Genomic DNA, 17,179 nt, shown 5'->3' with positions numbered 1-17,179 from the left:
TGTTTCCCTTTTTCCAGTTTCCAGGGACTTCACCTGACTGCCAAGACTTTTCAAATATCATGGGGAATGGCTTGGCAACTACATCAGTCAATTCCCTCAGGACTCTGGGATGGATCTCATTGGATCCCATAGACTTCTGCATGTTCAGGTTCCTCAGGTGGTCTTAAACCTGATCTTCTCTTACAGTGGGAGGGACTTTGGTCCTCCAGTCCATCCCCTCGAGAGGCGTGGGAAGAGACACTGCACTGCCAGTGAAGACTGAGGCAAAAAAGACGTTGAGTACTTCAGCCTTCTCCTTGTCCTTTGTTAGCAGTTTGCCAGTCTTGCTTATCAAAGGGGGTACACTTTCTTTGACCTTCCTTTTCTGGCTAACATACCTATAGAAGCCCTTATTTTTCTTTGCATCCTTTGCCAAATTCAGCTCCAGCCGTGCCTTGGCCCTGCTGACCTCATCCCTACACAAGCAGGCAGCGTCCCTGTACTCATCCCAGGATACCTGTCTCTGCTTCTACGGCCTGTGCATTTCCTTCTTGCCTTTTAGTTTGCCCATCAGGTCTCCACTCAGCCATGCTGGTCTCTTGCCTTCCTTTCCTGATTTCTTACACATTCCCAGATGTCCTAGGGAATGCAAAAAATTGTTAAAGGCAGAGAAATGGTGAAGTACCTCACTGATCACTTTAAGGATTTGCCTACAACTGAGTGACAACACATTCTCCCAAAGCAGTACGGACAACATTTTCCTCTCAAACCCAGGGATAAATGTTTGTTAAAGTTCTATTTCTGTATTTGGGTGAAATTCAGGTGTTCATCTCAAAACAGGAGAAAATTCTCTACAATGAAACTTAAGGAAGACTCTTGCTTTAGGTAACAATAAACAGAAGTCAGCAGGTGACAGAAGACAACCTGAAGAATAACTGTCCCTTCAGCACAGCAGCAATACTAGAAATGGTAAGTGTAAATCATTCCAACCACCTATAGAAAATACAACACAAACTAGGAGATGCTATAGGAAGTAGAGTAATTCCAGGTAAGGTCCCATTCACAGTTCTGGGCATTTAAGATGGATATCTTTTTACAAAAACTTCTTGCGTTTTTGTCTTCTACATGCTGTTCTCCCCCAGTTTGATACTGACAGTGTATGTATGTTAAAATACCGTGCTTGCTACAACTCATACTCCTATAGAAAGTATAGTAATCTCAAGACTTAAGGTAGCAAAAAAAAAGTTGAACTCAAAGCAGATCAGTGAGAGGCAGCCTCAACTAGCAGATTTGAAGTCCTATTTCTAGTTCTGCTTTAATCCTTTTGTATGATGCTGAGCAAATAATTTCATCTTTGTCAATCCATCTTCTCTCTTGCCCTTTGTCAGCTTGTCTATTTAAATTGTAAGCTAAGAGGCAGGGATTTTCTGCTTAGGCATTGCTACAGCACTAAGCACACTGGACTCTTGATCTCAGTTGGAGTTTCCAGGCATTACAACGATGCAGTGAAAAAAGCAAATGCATCAAAAGTGGGTAGAACGTGTTACTGGATGTCAGCACTTAAACAGATCTGAAGCACTCTCCAAGCGTCTTGCATAAAACAGTGCAGCATAAACCTCTGCTGTTCAGGTGAACTTATGTTCTCCTTACTTAGCTTCACCGTAACAACCTTTAAACAGTATGGCTTTAAGGTCATGAAAAGTCCAGAAAGAGAAATAGGAGCATTAATTCTTGTTGATCACTGCATGGCTATCATTTGACCCTTGCAGATTTCCAGACCCTTGCAGATTTTCTAAGGATTGCCTGTTGGTTCACCTTGCTACTGTGCCTGCTTTGGCTAAGGCACGCTTTCACAAACTGCCTTCTCAGCAGCCATGCCAGCTTACAGAGCATCCTGCCTTCCCCACACACTCTTTACTGGGCAAAGGACAGGGAAAGCTGGTACCCACCAGGCATAACACACTTACTGTAATATTCCTCACAAACAGCAGAACAAATGGTATTTGGTGCCTCTCTGCAGTTATGTAAGATGAAGGGCAGGTTTTACATTAACCTTGTCACAACAAAAATCTGGATTTTGACTCTTTCAACTGAGTGCTCCTTTCAGCTAAGCTGCTCAGCTGTTACTGGGAAAGAAAACAGTGTGCATGCAGCAGAGAGACAAGGTAGAAAAATCAACGAATTTTGCAGAGCGTTGCATGTGAATGCTGTTACAGTCTCCTGCATCCCACAGCATTCTCCACAAGTTACTCTTTACATGGAGTGTTACACTGGGCCTGAAAAACATTATTGCTATCATTCTGTATCCCCTAATCGCAAACCAAAGTGCTCAGGAAAAAAAAAAGGAAAGAAAAGAAGAAGAAACTGACAAAGAGCTTCGAGAAGAACTAATTTTGAAATACTTACAATTACATACTTAACTAAAAATAGCACTTTGTGCATTTACAAATTCTGATTATCAAGATGGGTCTGACAGGCACTGCTAGAACTGGAAACACATGCATCCTCTCACACCAGTAGGAAGGGAAATTCCCCTTTGGGAAAAAAAGGGAACATGACTGAAGTGCTGCCCAGAGACAAAAAAAAAAAAAAAAAAAAAAAATCATCAGTAGGACTGTTAACACCAACTACAGGGAGCTCAGACCCTGACAAGGTCAGAGAAAGGACATTCAGCATAAAGTATCCTTCATTTCCACCCAGGTAGTCTGCCCCAGCCCATTCCTTAACCCCTCCCTCACCTTGCAGTGGATGGCAAATCCAGATTTCAGGCAGAAAGGGGAATAAGAAAGCAAGAAGATTTGACATGAACTTTCTAAAGTAAATTTTAAAATGGCAGCTGCACAATGTTGCTTATAAATTCAGAATCTTAAAAAAAATACCTGGGACCTACAGTGGTGGCCACAAGATATGTGGTATGTTACATGGCTCTGCAATTCGTCACCCATCTTCTAGTCTCACTTTCTGGATTTGAGAGCAGAAATGCATGTTCCTTGGGGATAAAACCTGGGCCTTCCTCGTTGCTATTCCATCAGCTTGGATCCAAACTCTGCCTGAAGAAATTCAGTGCAGCACTACCAAAGGTTTGGTGAGCAGGGACAATTTAAGATTCAAGGCAGTTTAAATCATTCATTATTTATCATAATGGAAAAGTTCTCAAGTGCCAAGCTGATGAAATATCTACCAATTAGCAGAATTAGTACTTGAAATAGAAGCAGCAGTGCAAAATGGAAAGCAGGAATGCTTCAAATAGATTTTGGAAAGGCATTTGCTAGAGGAGAGGGTCATACATGTGGAAATTTATCAAAATAACCCCAGTGTGGACACACCTATATTGGAATAAAAAAAAAGTTTCCTTCCTGTCCTCCCCTCCTGATTTAAGCTTCCTCCCCCCTTCCCAAATAGGCTGATGCAAGTAAAATGCATTCATTCCCACTGCTTTAGTGTGTTGGGCGTCCTTCAAACAACTAATGACAATTCCTATAGAAACAAAAATTGTGGCTTTTTTTCTCACATATCAGCTCAACACAACTCACACTAGATGCTCGTATCACCACGTATGAGTAATATATCACTCCTGTCTCATCCATGCTAAATCAGCAACAGCATGCTGCACCTTGCATCAGATATTCACCAACACACATTTTCACAGAGGTTTTTGGAATAAAGTTTAAGATGTATAGGCCTCACCCAAATTTGCCTAATACCATGTAATAGAAATTCCTGCTGTATTTGTCAAATAATGCAGGATTCTAGCATAGATAGCTCTGAATACCAGCCAAAAGGATGGGAAAGTTACCTTGAACAGAAAATAAATTAAGGAAAACTGGCGATGTTTTTTTCTCAATGGGCTTAAAGCCATTCATTTTTATACTAGTGTAATCATCAATTTGTGGAAAAAATACTCTTTCCATTCTCATCTACTGTGTGGATATCTGTGGCAACACTCTCATGGAACACAGTCACCCTGGACCAGATAAAGCCAGTGAAGAAACCAAAACATATTTTTTCTCAAATCTCCACAAGGAATTAGTTTCTAAGAAGGTTTTAACAAACAAACAAAAAACCTAACCACCAAACCATCCAGGAGTCCCCATATCTGGAAGAAACATGCGAAACAGCCTAACCACATGGTATGTGGTCAGCAGCAGACTACAGTTAAAAATATGGCATGCAATGCTCGTTCTAAACCTACATCAGATATAAAATTATTTATATAGGAAGTGGGAGTGAAAGGCTGCCACAAAGCTGAAAATCTGTTTGGTGTTCAAGTCATGGTATCTGTGCTCTGCGCTACGGCAGCAGGCAGAAAAATCACAGTTTGCTACAAGTAATGTAAGACCAGATGCTCTTAACTCAATCAGTCACCGTGGCACAAGTTGTTTCTCAGGACTATCTACGATGAGAAAAATCAGGGGGGCTAAAATTAAGTTTCCTGCATAAGGAGAAACACATGAAAAGGAGGCTGGTCACAACGGTGAGGTCACCAACCAGACAGTGACCAGCACAGGGACCGCTGCACAGCAGCCACGTGTGCCAGTACTGCTCCAATAAGCAAATGGAAGTGGTAAAAGGCTACACTTCCATGGGATGACTAATGGGAAGCAGTGCTGTACATACAGGCAGTAGGAGCAATGAAGAAGATAAGCATGTAGCCACAGAAATGCTACAACAAAAGTGTTAAGGATGTACTACAAATAGACACAGATGACTACGTGCTCTCTATCTTGTCCAAACTTAGCACTGGAGGGAAGCAACCTGTACTTTTAAAAGTCTGCATTATTGAGCAAGAGGATTACAGAAAACACCAGCTTTAAGAAGAAATATATAATTTCTTTCTCAGATTTAAAGCTTATAGAAATGAGGACTGAAAAGCTACACCTCAGGATAGATGCTGTTTGGGGAAAATGGAAAGCTTGAACAACCCTTTTGAGGGTCCTCAGCCCAGGCTGAAAACATGCGATGCCCCTTGTAGACACCACTCAAGTTCATACTGCAGAGCAAGACTGCTCAAACACTTAGGAGCGAGGAAGTTGCACGCAGACTCTTGACTGCAGGTCTCCAGTGTCATGCAGAAGTACAGAAGAGGTTCCCAGAGGGCAACCCCATTCACCATGTACAGAGAATGCTACGTTCTCTAATCTACCTTCCACTTTATCACAAGCATTCAATTATAGATGATCAGGAACAACATATTCTGTGAAGAGTTGAAGAATACTTCAAATCAGCTAGAAAAGCAAATCTAGCTTTACCCTCTTCAGAGTAAGACACCATGTTCTCAATCAAATACCAGAAGCTTTCTATGGAGCTGGAAGTCTCTAACATACAAGTCTCCTTGTAACTATACGACCAGGGAGCTGTGCCTCAAAACCTGTGCACATCATCTGTCCATTTCTGGAAGATTTTGACCCAAGTTGTAGCATTCCCTGACGGCCTGCTGGAAATCAAGAATCCTGAGAAGAAAGCCAGCTTTTTCTAGGCAGGTGACAAAAACTATGTAGACACACTGTTATCCGCTGCTTTTCCAGTTGCTTCTCCCCTGCCATGTTGGAATTTTGAAGCAAGTATCTGCTGGTTCTCAGTTCACAACATTTGGGATCATCCATTCTTATTGCACTGGGATTTTACTGCAGTGTTTTCCATATCAACAGATGCGACAACTCAAACACACTTGCTAGTAGTGTGCATGTGGTTCAACGCATGTCTGTGCAAGAGGCAGGCATGTGCAAACCACAAAAGCTCACTCTTGCAGGCACATTTCAAAGATAAGTATCCTAGGGTAAGAATAGCAGTTCCATGTAGCATTTTGGTCAAAAAGCCCCAAAGACTTGGGTATCATTAGGGCAGAACACAGCAGAACTGCAAGAATGCAGGTTTTACTCAAGCAGTCCCCAAAATAAACACAACTCCTCTGAAAACACCACTTTTTCTATCAGCCTGCTTGTATTGTGAGCCCTTTAATATATACATATATTAAAGCTTCATTAAAACGGACAAGGGCTAAGACAGCAGAAGAGAACAAGCGTGCCGGTCCTGCAGTGTGCATGTCAACTCCCCAGAACAGGGAGAATGAAGACTGTCCACCGTGCAAAACTAGGAGATGAACTACTCTGCCTAACAGCTGTAGAGAAAAGCTTGCACTTCAAATGGAAATGCAAGCAAATAAACCAAACCCTATTTTCCCATGTGGAGGACAGTTATCCTTTGGAACAGTTAGGGGAAGACAGTGCTCTAGCCCGTAACTATCTCTACTCCAGTACCAGATGATAAAGGGCTACTGCCTGCAACGTACAGCCTTGGGAATGGCTTATTTGATCTCCAGAACTACATGATGACCATGCACATAAAGAGTGAAATTGAAGTGGGGAAAAAAAAATAATTCCCTCAGAAGGGAACAGGAGAGTGCCCGTCCCCCAGGGACATAGACTGATCTCTAACACAAGACTCAGTCTCCATTCTGTCCAGACATGAACATCTGGAGGCTCCTCCTTCCCCACCTCTCTCCCCAGCTCAGCCTTCAACATCTGTTCAAGGGGGGAGACAGAGATTTCCGTGGGGTCTGCTGGGTATCATCAGTCACTGACAATTGCTCTGTGCAATTTTAATACCCAGAAGCATTCTGCATTGAACAGAACAGCCTAGTTGAAGGCGTGTGTCACACGAGCAAGTCCTTGGTCTGTCTAATCCACAGCATTGACCAGTTCTCCCCATACTTCAGAAAAAGGGGAAAAAGAAATCTTGGTGGCACAGTAGCGCACTTAGCCAGTTGTGTGATGCATAAGGTGCATGTAGGAAACATTACGATCCCACCTGGGGCTCCATAACAATACACTGAACATAACAAGCCCAGCCACTGGACAGGGCTGTGGTTTTAACCTGGAAGGGGATGGGGACCAGAGGAAGTGGCTGCCTTCTGTTCAGATGGGAGAGAGTGAAATGGGAAAGCAAGAACTTACCTTCACTCCATCTGACTTCTTGTTCAGCAGGCTTTTGGCAGCTGCGGAGAGAAGCAGGAGAAGTAGGTCACATTTTGGTTTTGAGACTATTCTCTCTCTCTTCCCACTTCCCTCAAAACTGCAGAGACTTCAGATGGACAACCACCCTGCTAATGCCTCTCTAACAGCAAGAGACCTGGAAAACAGGCTGAGTCTCTCATCAAATCCATCCTGATAGCAGAGGGCCACCCATCCTAACTATTGTTCACCTATTTAGGCAAAAATGGTCTCCCTTTCACCATCTCAGGAAGACCAAATCTGAAATGAGACTTTAGAGCTCCTCTATTTCAATCCTCCACTCACACACTGTGATTCCATCCAGAAGTGTCAGCAGTTATAGGGGGAAAAGCTAAAGAAATCTGCCAGATCTTTGCAACAGGATAAAGGTTTTACCCTCAACTGCAGCCATTCACGTAACAGACTTTGCTTATAAAGGGGGCACTGATAGCACAGAGGCCTCCTAATTACTGCTATTCACAGTTGCTCTGGGGGAGCATCTGGATGGCTGAAAGGAAGAGACTGGAAAAGTGCATAAGTCTGATAACTGTTAAAAAAAAAAAAAAGAATGAGAAAAGAGACAGGAACTAGGCTGAATTTCTTCACTGAAAGATAAAGATGCTCTGCTGTGCTCAACTTTAACAACTAGCACTAGCTATGAAAGCGAGAGCATGATAAGCACAGACAGGGAGTCCACAACAAATGCCTGGCAGAAGGCACACTTGGGACTGAGGAAGGAGCTGCTCCATCTATTTACACAAAGTGGTATGTTTACAACGACTGTCAACAGTAAGACTCCATCTACAACCTCAACAGACATAAAACATAGCTTGCCTACTCATGAATAATGTATTCAGTTGTTTAAACTTCTGTGAACAGAACACTACACGCCTACTGGACCAACACACTGATACATCTCTCCTAAGCAGCTGCTGAGAAGTATAAGGCTCTGGGACCTGGATTTTAGCTCCAGCAAAGATAAAGCCTAGAGAAAAGGCAAGTCCTAAGACAACGGTCACATAACTGTTGAAATGCTTCACTCCCAATAACATGCTGACCCACTCATGCAGAGTGCTCAATCTCTCTCTAGAAGCAGCAACATTAGGTAAAAATGTTTTTGCAATATCCAAGCAACTGTTCAAGTTGAAAGCTTTTTCCACCCTGCCTTCCCTACCACACGACCCTATGGATATGGATTAACTAGACAACGTTGGCTGAACTGGTGCACACGGCTACAGCATGTCCTCATAATAAAGGGGTGGCACCCCATATAAGTTTATTACAATCTCTGAATTAGTCTTCCTAATTCTACTCCCTAATGCAAGTATAAAACTAGATTAGGATTTTGTCTTGATTCCTGCTCTCAGAAACCATCCAGGAACCCTGGAAGAACCTCATGCAGAGGTTTTCTGAATGTGATGTGTCAAAAGACAGTACTCCAATGTGCAGACATGAAGGTGGGCAGAGGAATTGACCCAAGCAACTCATCTGCCCTGCAGCAGTTTCTTTGCTGACTGTACACAAACTAAAGCATTGCAAGAATGAATCCAACAGATAAGTTCTTGCCATCTTCAAGGCATGATGAAGGAGACCAGCTTGATTCCACATGTGAGTGAGAAGGAGAACAAGGTGACCATGGGGTCCCAAAGGGGTCCAGCATTTATACCACACATACATCAAGGCACCTCACACAACAACTGTTGAAAACAAGAAACTGTTATGGCCTTACAACACTTCAGGAGTAAAGGATTCTGCAACTTAACAAATATCACAAATCAGACATCCTTGAAGTGAAAAGAAAAAAAAACCGGGGAAACAGCACCACCATATGTTCTGGGAATGACCCAGACACAAACTGCAAAGCAAGTTTTCACACTTTCTGCAGTTTCCCCAGAACTTGACATTTGTCTTTGTGGACCGAAGACAGCTAAAACCATGTTCTATTGCGTTAAAGCAGATTCAGCTGAGAGTCCCACCGCATTGTCCAGCTGGCCCAGTGCTCCCCAGTGCAGCCTGGCTGTCTAGCCCCCTCCTCTGCTTGTACCTCTGCACAACACACATGGTTCTCCCACAGGCCTGCCAGCACTGCAGAAGGAAACTCAGCCCGTGGTGTATTTAGTTCACGCATCGTACCATGGTTTGTAAGGACAACTGGAGAGCCCGTGAAACGCACTCGCACGCAAAGACGACTGCAGGCACCTCAAACATAAGGGAGGCATGCAGATTTACCCACAGGTCAACCTGTGCATGTTGTGAGACAGAAATTAAAGGGGATGCAAGAGGACCTTCTGCAGTGAGTGATAGACAAGACTTTCTGTAACAAGAATCATTTTAGAAGACAGGCAGCACCACCTAGCATGCAGCTTAGCAAAGAAACAACAGGAAGGGAGAAAATCCAAGGACATTTGAAGGCAGATTCTTTACTCTTCTGGAAATGGTCTTGTACCCATGCTCTGTAGTTTTCCAGGCATGAGATACTAGTATTTATTTTCGCCATCCTGCCCGCTTCCTCTGCACATTAAAGAGATTAAATTCCCTCTTCTCAGTGGAGTTAAAAGTTCCTCTACAATGAAGCAATACAAAGGCACATGCTGCTAACACAGCTGCTTAAAAGCACAGTTCTGTTCCTGGTTTAACAGGACACGTTTCCGTTCATCTCTGGAGAGAAACACAAAAAGCCTCCCCTGCACACACCCCATGTACCCCTCCCTCTTCTCACATTTTTCAGTTTTGGCCTCCATAGGAAACAGCCTGGACTCTGGACCATGCTCCTGGCAGGAACACAAATCCCTAATGCTGAACTCATCAGCAATAAACACCAGACACTCTAGATGTACCAGAGCCAAGGGGAGGCAGTGGAGGAGGGAATTTCCAAGAGTGACCGAAACACCCACTCCAAATACAGCCATGGATAGCACTTCCCCTGCCAGCTCCACTATTCCTCTTCCATCAAGAGCAGCCTTTCGCCCAGCCTGCCCTGGGTTTGCCCTGACCCCAGCTGTCAAATCTCAGTTACGTTTTTCATCTCAGTTAAGCTTTCAGAGAGTATTTTTTTGGGATGCAGGGATAACACTGAGGTTGCTTTTATCTAGCCTGACTAACTCATGATGCTAGTCTAACAGACAATCCAAGTTCTGGCTTCTAAACACAAGCACTTAAACCACAAAGAATTTTGGACTTTGCTGACACTTGATTATCAAAATTAAAATCCATATCATACCAATACAAAATTCTCAATGACATAAGAGTTGCAGCTTCTCATCATCAGACTCTCAGTTCAAAGAAAGTCAGATTAACTAATTGTCAACCTGATGTCAGTTCTGGGGCTCATCACAAAACACCTGACAGTCAGTATATAGTCGAAGAGGCACATCTCACATTACAAACAATGCCCACAAGCACAGTGTAACTTCAAGAACAACTATTTATTAGGGACAAGATAGAGCAGACTATATCAGACTAAAGACTGATGCTCAACTCTCTGCCATGATGGCTACTTAAGACACAAGCCACTCTAGCAGCAGCCCTTTAAACACAGCAGAGTGATTTCACGGAATAGAGGGGGGTTGTTGTCTTGTGTTCTCTACCCTCACTTTGGTTTCCACCTCAGCAGTCCCCTTTCTCTGAGATTCTCCAGTGACTTGCTATGGGAACTTGTTGCAGTAGCAGTCGCACAGGAACACCATGCATTAAGTGAGAGACCAATACAACGACAACCTCTTTGCATGGGATAACTGCCCGGCAGCACCTACAACGTGGACTCGTTCTCTTGCTGAAAATTTGTTTTTTATTTATTTTTAATCCTGCTTTGCTATTAACTCCCTCTGCCCACTAAATGACACCACTGTTCCAGAAGCATACCTGAGCCATAGACAAGCAGCAACATTTAACAATCATCCCCTCAATGAAAAGCCTTCCACGAGGGCTTCTACTCCTCAACAGAACTGCTACAGGATAAACAAAGGGTCATGAAAAGTAGTCAGTCATTTCAAAACGCTCTTTTTAGAACAAGCAGAGAGAAAAGGGTAGAACCAGGTGTAAACGATGGTAAGAATCCCAAACCATTAGGCAATGCAAGCCTTTACGTGATCTGGACCCATCGGATCTCTACACATAGCAGACACCTTCTTCCCTATCCAATCCATCTCACCAGGTGCAGCCAATGCCTAGCGCTGCGCATGTGCTTCCAATGCTTTATGAAAATCTCCAGGGTAGACAGTGTTTGAAGATGCACACCCATCTCCCAGACATGCCCCAATGGTCTTCAGAGAAAGATTAAAAGAGGGAGCATTCATTAAAACTAAAGCCTGAAATATACAACCCAGTGATGTCCTCTTGGCATGAGCCACAGAGCTCCCAGTTCTCCCACTAGTGAATAATGGAGAAATTGTGTGGGAGCCAGGGGATTTCCTTCTGCTCTTTTTTGCCTCTGCCAGCCTCAGGAAACCAAAACATTTTCCAGCAAGACTATGTACAAAAAGCCAAAAACCAGGAGCGAGCCTGATAGTTTGTGACATTTCAATTAGTGTTTTCAAACACCTTCCCGCCAACGCAGGAATTTCACATCCTGAAAGACACTCTCTTTGCAGATACGCATATGTGGACACACAAACAGGAGCAGAGCCTTAAAGGGTCGAAACAGTCTGAACACCCATTCTAGAACTTCAAGCCTGAATGCCCCAGTCTGTCCCAAATTCAAGAGTTGATAAAAATATGAGAGCACCTCTCTTGCAGTATTGCAAAAATGCCATTTCTTGACAAACCAAGAAATTAAGGGGTGAAGGGCAAACACCACAAGAAATGGCATTCACAGAGTTCTCCTGAACTTTAGGGAGAGGAAGAAAAAAGTAAAAGGGAATTATTATAATAATTTAAAGCAACTTTTGATGGTAAGTTAGACTCTCAGGCCATAGTGATAAACATTTAAATGCAGCAATGAAATCCATGCGATTCTGGGAAGCTGCAAAATGGAAGTTTACTTGCTGAAGTATGCTACTTCAGCAGGTCCACACTGTAGCAGTTGAGCACCATTCTCTGAAACTCCTGACTGTTTCTTAAGCAACTTAGTAGATACAGGGACATCACCTAAAAACAACTTAATTTTTTGTTAAATGTGACCTCATCATCTGCTTGGGAAATGTGGTTCCCAGTCATCTCATACTCATTTATTCAAAGCTCTCTGGAAACAGCATGATAAATTTTTCTCTCCATATTTTTATCCTTTGAATTCACACCAGGAGGTTAGTGTCTACGAGTCAGGTGATATAAATTTCTGGTCCTCAATGGATACCTATATAAATAACACAACACAGCAGAAACTTCAAATATATTACTCACACAACTTTAACTTTACTTTGGTTAAAGGAAAGAACTGAAATTCTAAGCTGAGTATAAAAGTATATGTACACACACACAAAATAGCAAAAATTCAGTTTCATAAGCACTTCTGGAAGGCAAGTATAACAGGACAGTGAAACATTTTAGTACCACTTAATTATTTGTATTATTTCCTTCTTCTTTAAGTCAGCTCAAAAACATCTCTGTACAGACTACACCAAACATGCACAAGCATATTCAGCTCTTCTTTACTTAGAAAGCACCACTGCTTCCTGGATCTGTCTCCAGCCTCTCTCAAGCTCACCAACCTAGTTAAAAACCCCAAACTTCACACTGGAGAGTTAGTAAGGATCTGTAGAGACACACAATGAATTCCAGCTACTGTCACAAGCTGCCAGAAGAGCTCCCTCTGACTTGAGCAATCAGTGACAATTCCCAAGAAAGCAGCTCAGCATCCATTAAAGATAGAGGTTTCGGACATAAGGCTTAAGTACCCGCAATGTCTGCCTTGGGATCTGTTTTGAACACAGGGTAGCACACAGGACTTGTGCTGAACCAACTGCGAGAAGTGAATTTCATAGAGTGTGAAAGCTGGATGAACAACTTCTCCCCAAATTAACAGCTGCAAGGAAACAGTGCTAAGAATGTCATGTAGTCCATGTAAGTCTTGCGTAACAATTAACTTATGGAGAAAAGCCACTTCTCAGCACTTTGTGAAGATGGCTGTTTCTAAGATGAAAACCAATTTTGTCCATCCTTTCACTCAGTTTAGAGCAGGCTTACTTACAGAGTTTTATCTACATAAATGAGTCCAGGCACCCTTAAACACTGCAACTATTCGGAATCTCTGAGAACCCTGCCAACTTCTCCTAGTAATAAATTTACGTTTACTTCTCAGGAAGTGATTTAGGAGTTTCCTGCATATGATCTAATAAATTGATTTACCTTGACTGTACTTCTGTAAGTGAACACAGATCAGATCTGTGTTCGCTTGGATCATCTGAACATCAAAAGCCACAAGTGAGCACCCAAATCATCCTGTGTACCCTGGTGTGACTCCAAAGATCCCATAGCAAGGTTAGATTGCAATGTTCTCTCTCGCAGCTGAGTGAATACCTACCAGCGTGTGGACAGAAGCGACAAACCCCTTATTATAAGCAGGTCTCAGTTTCCTGACTTGGACTGAAGGGAGTGCAACTGTATCTGCTTTTAACAAATAGCCTACAGCTGACCTGAGATACAATCTTTCAAGAAGAACCACAAATAGCCGGTATTAAATTGTCCAATATACGGTAACTGGGGAAAGGAGCCAGATCACATTCCTTTATCTTTAGGAACTGACCTGGGGCAAAAGGCACCTAGCAACCAACAGATTACTCATGAAAGAACAGAAACTTTTTTTTTTGCTTTGTAAAAAGTAAGATTTTTTGATGTGAAAAAAAGAGAAAGAGTACTGCTACAGACTCTTTAAGTATACAATTTGTCACAAGCTAAAACCATGCTGTCAAATGAAGTAACTCCATGTTATAAAATGCTTGAGAAGACAGTAACGACAACAGGATTAAAGAAGTCTTCTCTTATTTCCTGCAGATAGTACTATCGCGCCTAATTAATTGATACCAGAGCCACATGAGCCTTCGTCTTCCTCTTGGTTCAAAACATCTGTGAAGAAGCTTTTAGAAGATCTCATCCCCAGACAGGAAGAAGCCTCTCTCTTCATAAATCTAGTCCCCTGTCTGCTGGGAATGGGGCTTTTAGAGGCCCACAAAACAGTGTCACCCAATTAGAGAAAATAAAAACTCCTTAAGGTCTTTAGGGAAAGAAACAAGTACTATTTCAGAACTTTTAAAGTGCAGTTAGGTGACCTGTCATGATAAGAAAAGCCTGAGCTCTACCCAAAGCTCCCACATTGACTTTAACTTTTTACTTTGAGTTAGCATGTACTTATTTTTCACTTCCAGCAAATTTATGTATTTCAACTACAGCAATTTAAAAACTTAAGTAAATTAAAAACTAATAATAAAAGTCAAGCTCATATTACACACAGTCCAGCAAAGAAAACAAGAGTAGCCCATCTTCCCACTTTCAAAACACATCAGAAAATTAGGAATAGCTACTATGCGCAGAGGCTATAAACACTTTGCATCTAAATTCACAACGTTTCGTCCTGGACAGTTTTTCAGAGCGTCTCATTACCTGGAATTACAGCTTATATTCAAAGCAAAACTCAACGATACCAAGAACTCTGTACTCACTATGGGCCATCTAGGATTTCCTTTTCTTTAGCTGTTAACTGAAGTGGATCCAGCAGCTTCAGCCCTTGAGACAGAGAAGAATGAGCAGAGCAAGCCTTTTCCTCCTCCATACTAGCTCAGGGAATAAGTGCATGTACAGGTCACACACCATTAAGAAGAACCCTTCTCTCAGGCATTTCATGTACTTAAAATCTGGGACACAAGAGATTTTCTTACCCAAGCACTTCTGCAGCTTCATTAGAAGTGACAACATTTGTAGACTAAAAATGAATCTAAAGCTGCTGCTTAAAAAAAATTAAAAGCCTAACTACTCAGAATCATCAATTAAGTGAAATAAAAACTAGCAGGTGAACAGATCAAAGACCATTCACACCAGCAGAAAGCCTAAGAAAGCATTAAGTTTTGTACGCTCCTGCAGAAGCCCTGCCGTTGTGCCACAGCTCCTCAAACAGTTATTTCAGAATCATTCTCAGAAAAAAAATGTGTAATTTTTAAGCCCTGTCATAGCACAATCCTGGGACAGGTGAACGCAGAAAATTATTCTGCCTCTTTAAGGCCAAACTATCAGAAGTACAGTAAAGAGAAATTGCTTAGCTGCAAGTACTCCTGACATATTGGCACAGGGTCACCTGAAAGCAAGAACCAACGAAAAAACATTCTGAAGTTGTTGAGTTAATTGTAGCTTGATTTCACATACTTAATTTTTTTTTTTTTTTAATCACCATGCAGGAGGTTAAAAATGCTACCTTAATTTCAACAAAAGAATGTATGCTTGAATGCACGCTTTGAATGCTGGGATGATAATTTCACAGAGGTTTTCACTCCTATTAGAAGCTGGTTGTAACATCATCCAGAATGTAAGTATTGGTATCCACCATTCGTAAATGGCCATATGAAATTAATACACTTCCATTTCATTCATCATTACTTATAATACATACAGCAGATTTTTACTTGAAAGCAACTGTAGTCAGGTGCAATAAAATCTGACCCAAGCATTCAATGATTGACCTTTTTAAAAGAGGAAAAAAAAAGAAATTACAAAGAAAGCAAACAATCCCATAAACCAAAAGCACTTGCAAATAGAGGTTCTTCCACCCAAATGGAAATGAACACACATAAGACTGCATCACCTACATGTGCTGAGCCAAGACAGTCATCTTCCAAAAAGCACTGATTTGCATGTTGAGATTTGCATTTTCAGTAAGTGCACTACGTAATGCAGTTGGGTGGGAGCCAGACTACCAGTTATTAAGCTTAAAAGGATGAAAATCACTTCTGAGACTCCAAGAAGGAAAACTGATAGCTATATGCTTCAGACCCATTTTTGATGAGTCAAAGTAATACAATACCCAAATAGCTCCTGTCCCTACTCACCAATATTATTACTCGCTCTGTGTCCCTGCCTCAGGTCTAAAGCAATCACCGCTACCTAGTAAGAGTTCCTGACTCCTGGCTTCAGACAGGAAAGCTAACAAATGCCAGCTAGAATTTCCCAAAAATAATCTGATAGCAAAATATTATGAGAGGATTGTGTGACAGCTAACTTGATTTCTGTTTTGTACCAGATGACAGCACCATGTGCTCCTCCCCAAACAAATCACTTCCTATTTCACACTGGTCACCGGCCAAGACAAAGCAACGACCATTAAACCATGATGAACTGTGAGCATGTTTCCTTCCCTCCCACTCAACCCCAAAATGGTTAAAATATCCCCTGAGTCACTCACACAAAACAAAACCAAGGAAGGGATGGGAACAGTGAGAACTTACCTGAAAAATTCCGAGACACAAGCATTGTCGTGAGGATTGCACCCTGTGGGGAAGAGAAAGGAGAGGTAACAGACAGAGTCACTCACTTCGAAAGAGGCTGGACTGAGCCGTGGAGAACATAGTGCATCAGGTGCCAAAGCAGAGGTATCCCAATGCCAGTCTGCAAAGTCCTAGTGTATCCAAGATTCCCATGTGTGGCTGTTGGACCTCACAGCCTGACACGGGACTGCTCCGAGTCCTGCCTTTCTAGAGTGGCAGCTAGAGACCAGGCAGGCTAGTCTAGGAAATCTAAAATGGCACTAGGAGTTATGTGTAGACACATAGTTGCTTCCTAACTTTCAAATAGCTGCTGCATGCACAGGCCAGAGGCTTTGCTCTAGCTACAGGCAACCCATACACTATTACTGGGAGGCAGAGCGCGATCAGAACTAAAAACCCCCCAATTTAAGAACTATTGCTCTGTTTCAACTCTCTTGCAGGAAGCAGAAGGGAGGACTATCTAGCAGAAGCAACATGGGAAACTTGCAGCTTCAGAGACAGAAACTGCCCGGCTCCTCAATGCACTTCCTTAGTCTGCTGTGCTGGACCCATGTAAGGTACTTGACTAACATCAGTGAGCTAATTGTACAAAGAAATGTTGTTGCTAGGAAGGCATTAGCCTCAAATTCAGAGGATTAAAAACTAACTTAAGGTAAACTAACATATACTTACCTTTAGCTTCCTTCTAGCATTGAACTTTCTCAAGCACTCCACAGTCTCCTGCCTGTGCATCATTGAAGCAACAGTGGATCGTTGCTGAAAAACAGGAATGCCAAAAGATCAGTAACGTACCCTAAACCAAATCAG

The 17,179-nt window shown here is 42.3% G+C and overlaps 1 protein-coding gene across 15 annotated transcripts in view; it reads right to left on the bottom strand.

Annotated features, from left to right (window-relative positions):
* The window catches only part of CAMK2G (calcium/calmodulin dependent protein kinase II gamma), a gene marked incomplete at both ends in the record, with an annotated part of 117,233 nt that overhangs the window by 18,398 nt on the left and 81,656 nt on the right, over window positions 1–17,179 (bottom strand). For 11 of the 15 annotated variants that reach the window (XM_082002277.1, XM_082002280.1, XM_082002281.1 and 8 more), the window contains 3 exons: window positions 6,933–6,973; window positions 16,334–16,376; window positions 17,045–17,128. In XM_082002277.1, coding sequence (XP_081858403.1) covers window positions 6,933–6,973; window positions 16,334–16,376; window positions 17,045–17,128 — 168 coding nt within the window. Of the gene's footprint in view, window positions 1–6,932; window positions 7,019–16,333; window positions 16,377–17,044; window positions 17,129–17,179 lie in introns of all 15 variants that reach the window. The other 4 variants (XM_082002269.1, XM_082002279.1, XM_082002276.1 and 1 more) reach the window with 2 other exon arrangements.

Source organism: Phaethon aethereus (assembly GCF_964289735.1).
Source record: "Phaethon aethereus genome assembly, chromosome: 7".
NCBI classification, from domain to species: Eukaryota; Metazoa; Chordata; class Aves; order Phaethontiformes; family Phaethontidae; genus Phaethon; species Phaethon aethereus.
This window is presented reverse-complemented; position numbering and strand designations above follow the sequence as displayed.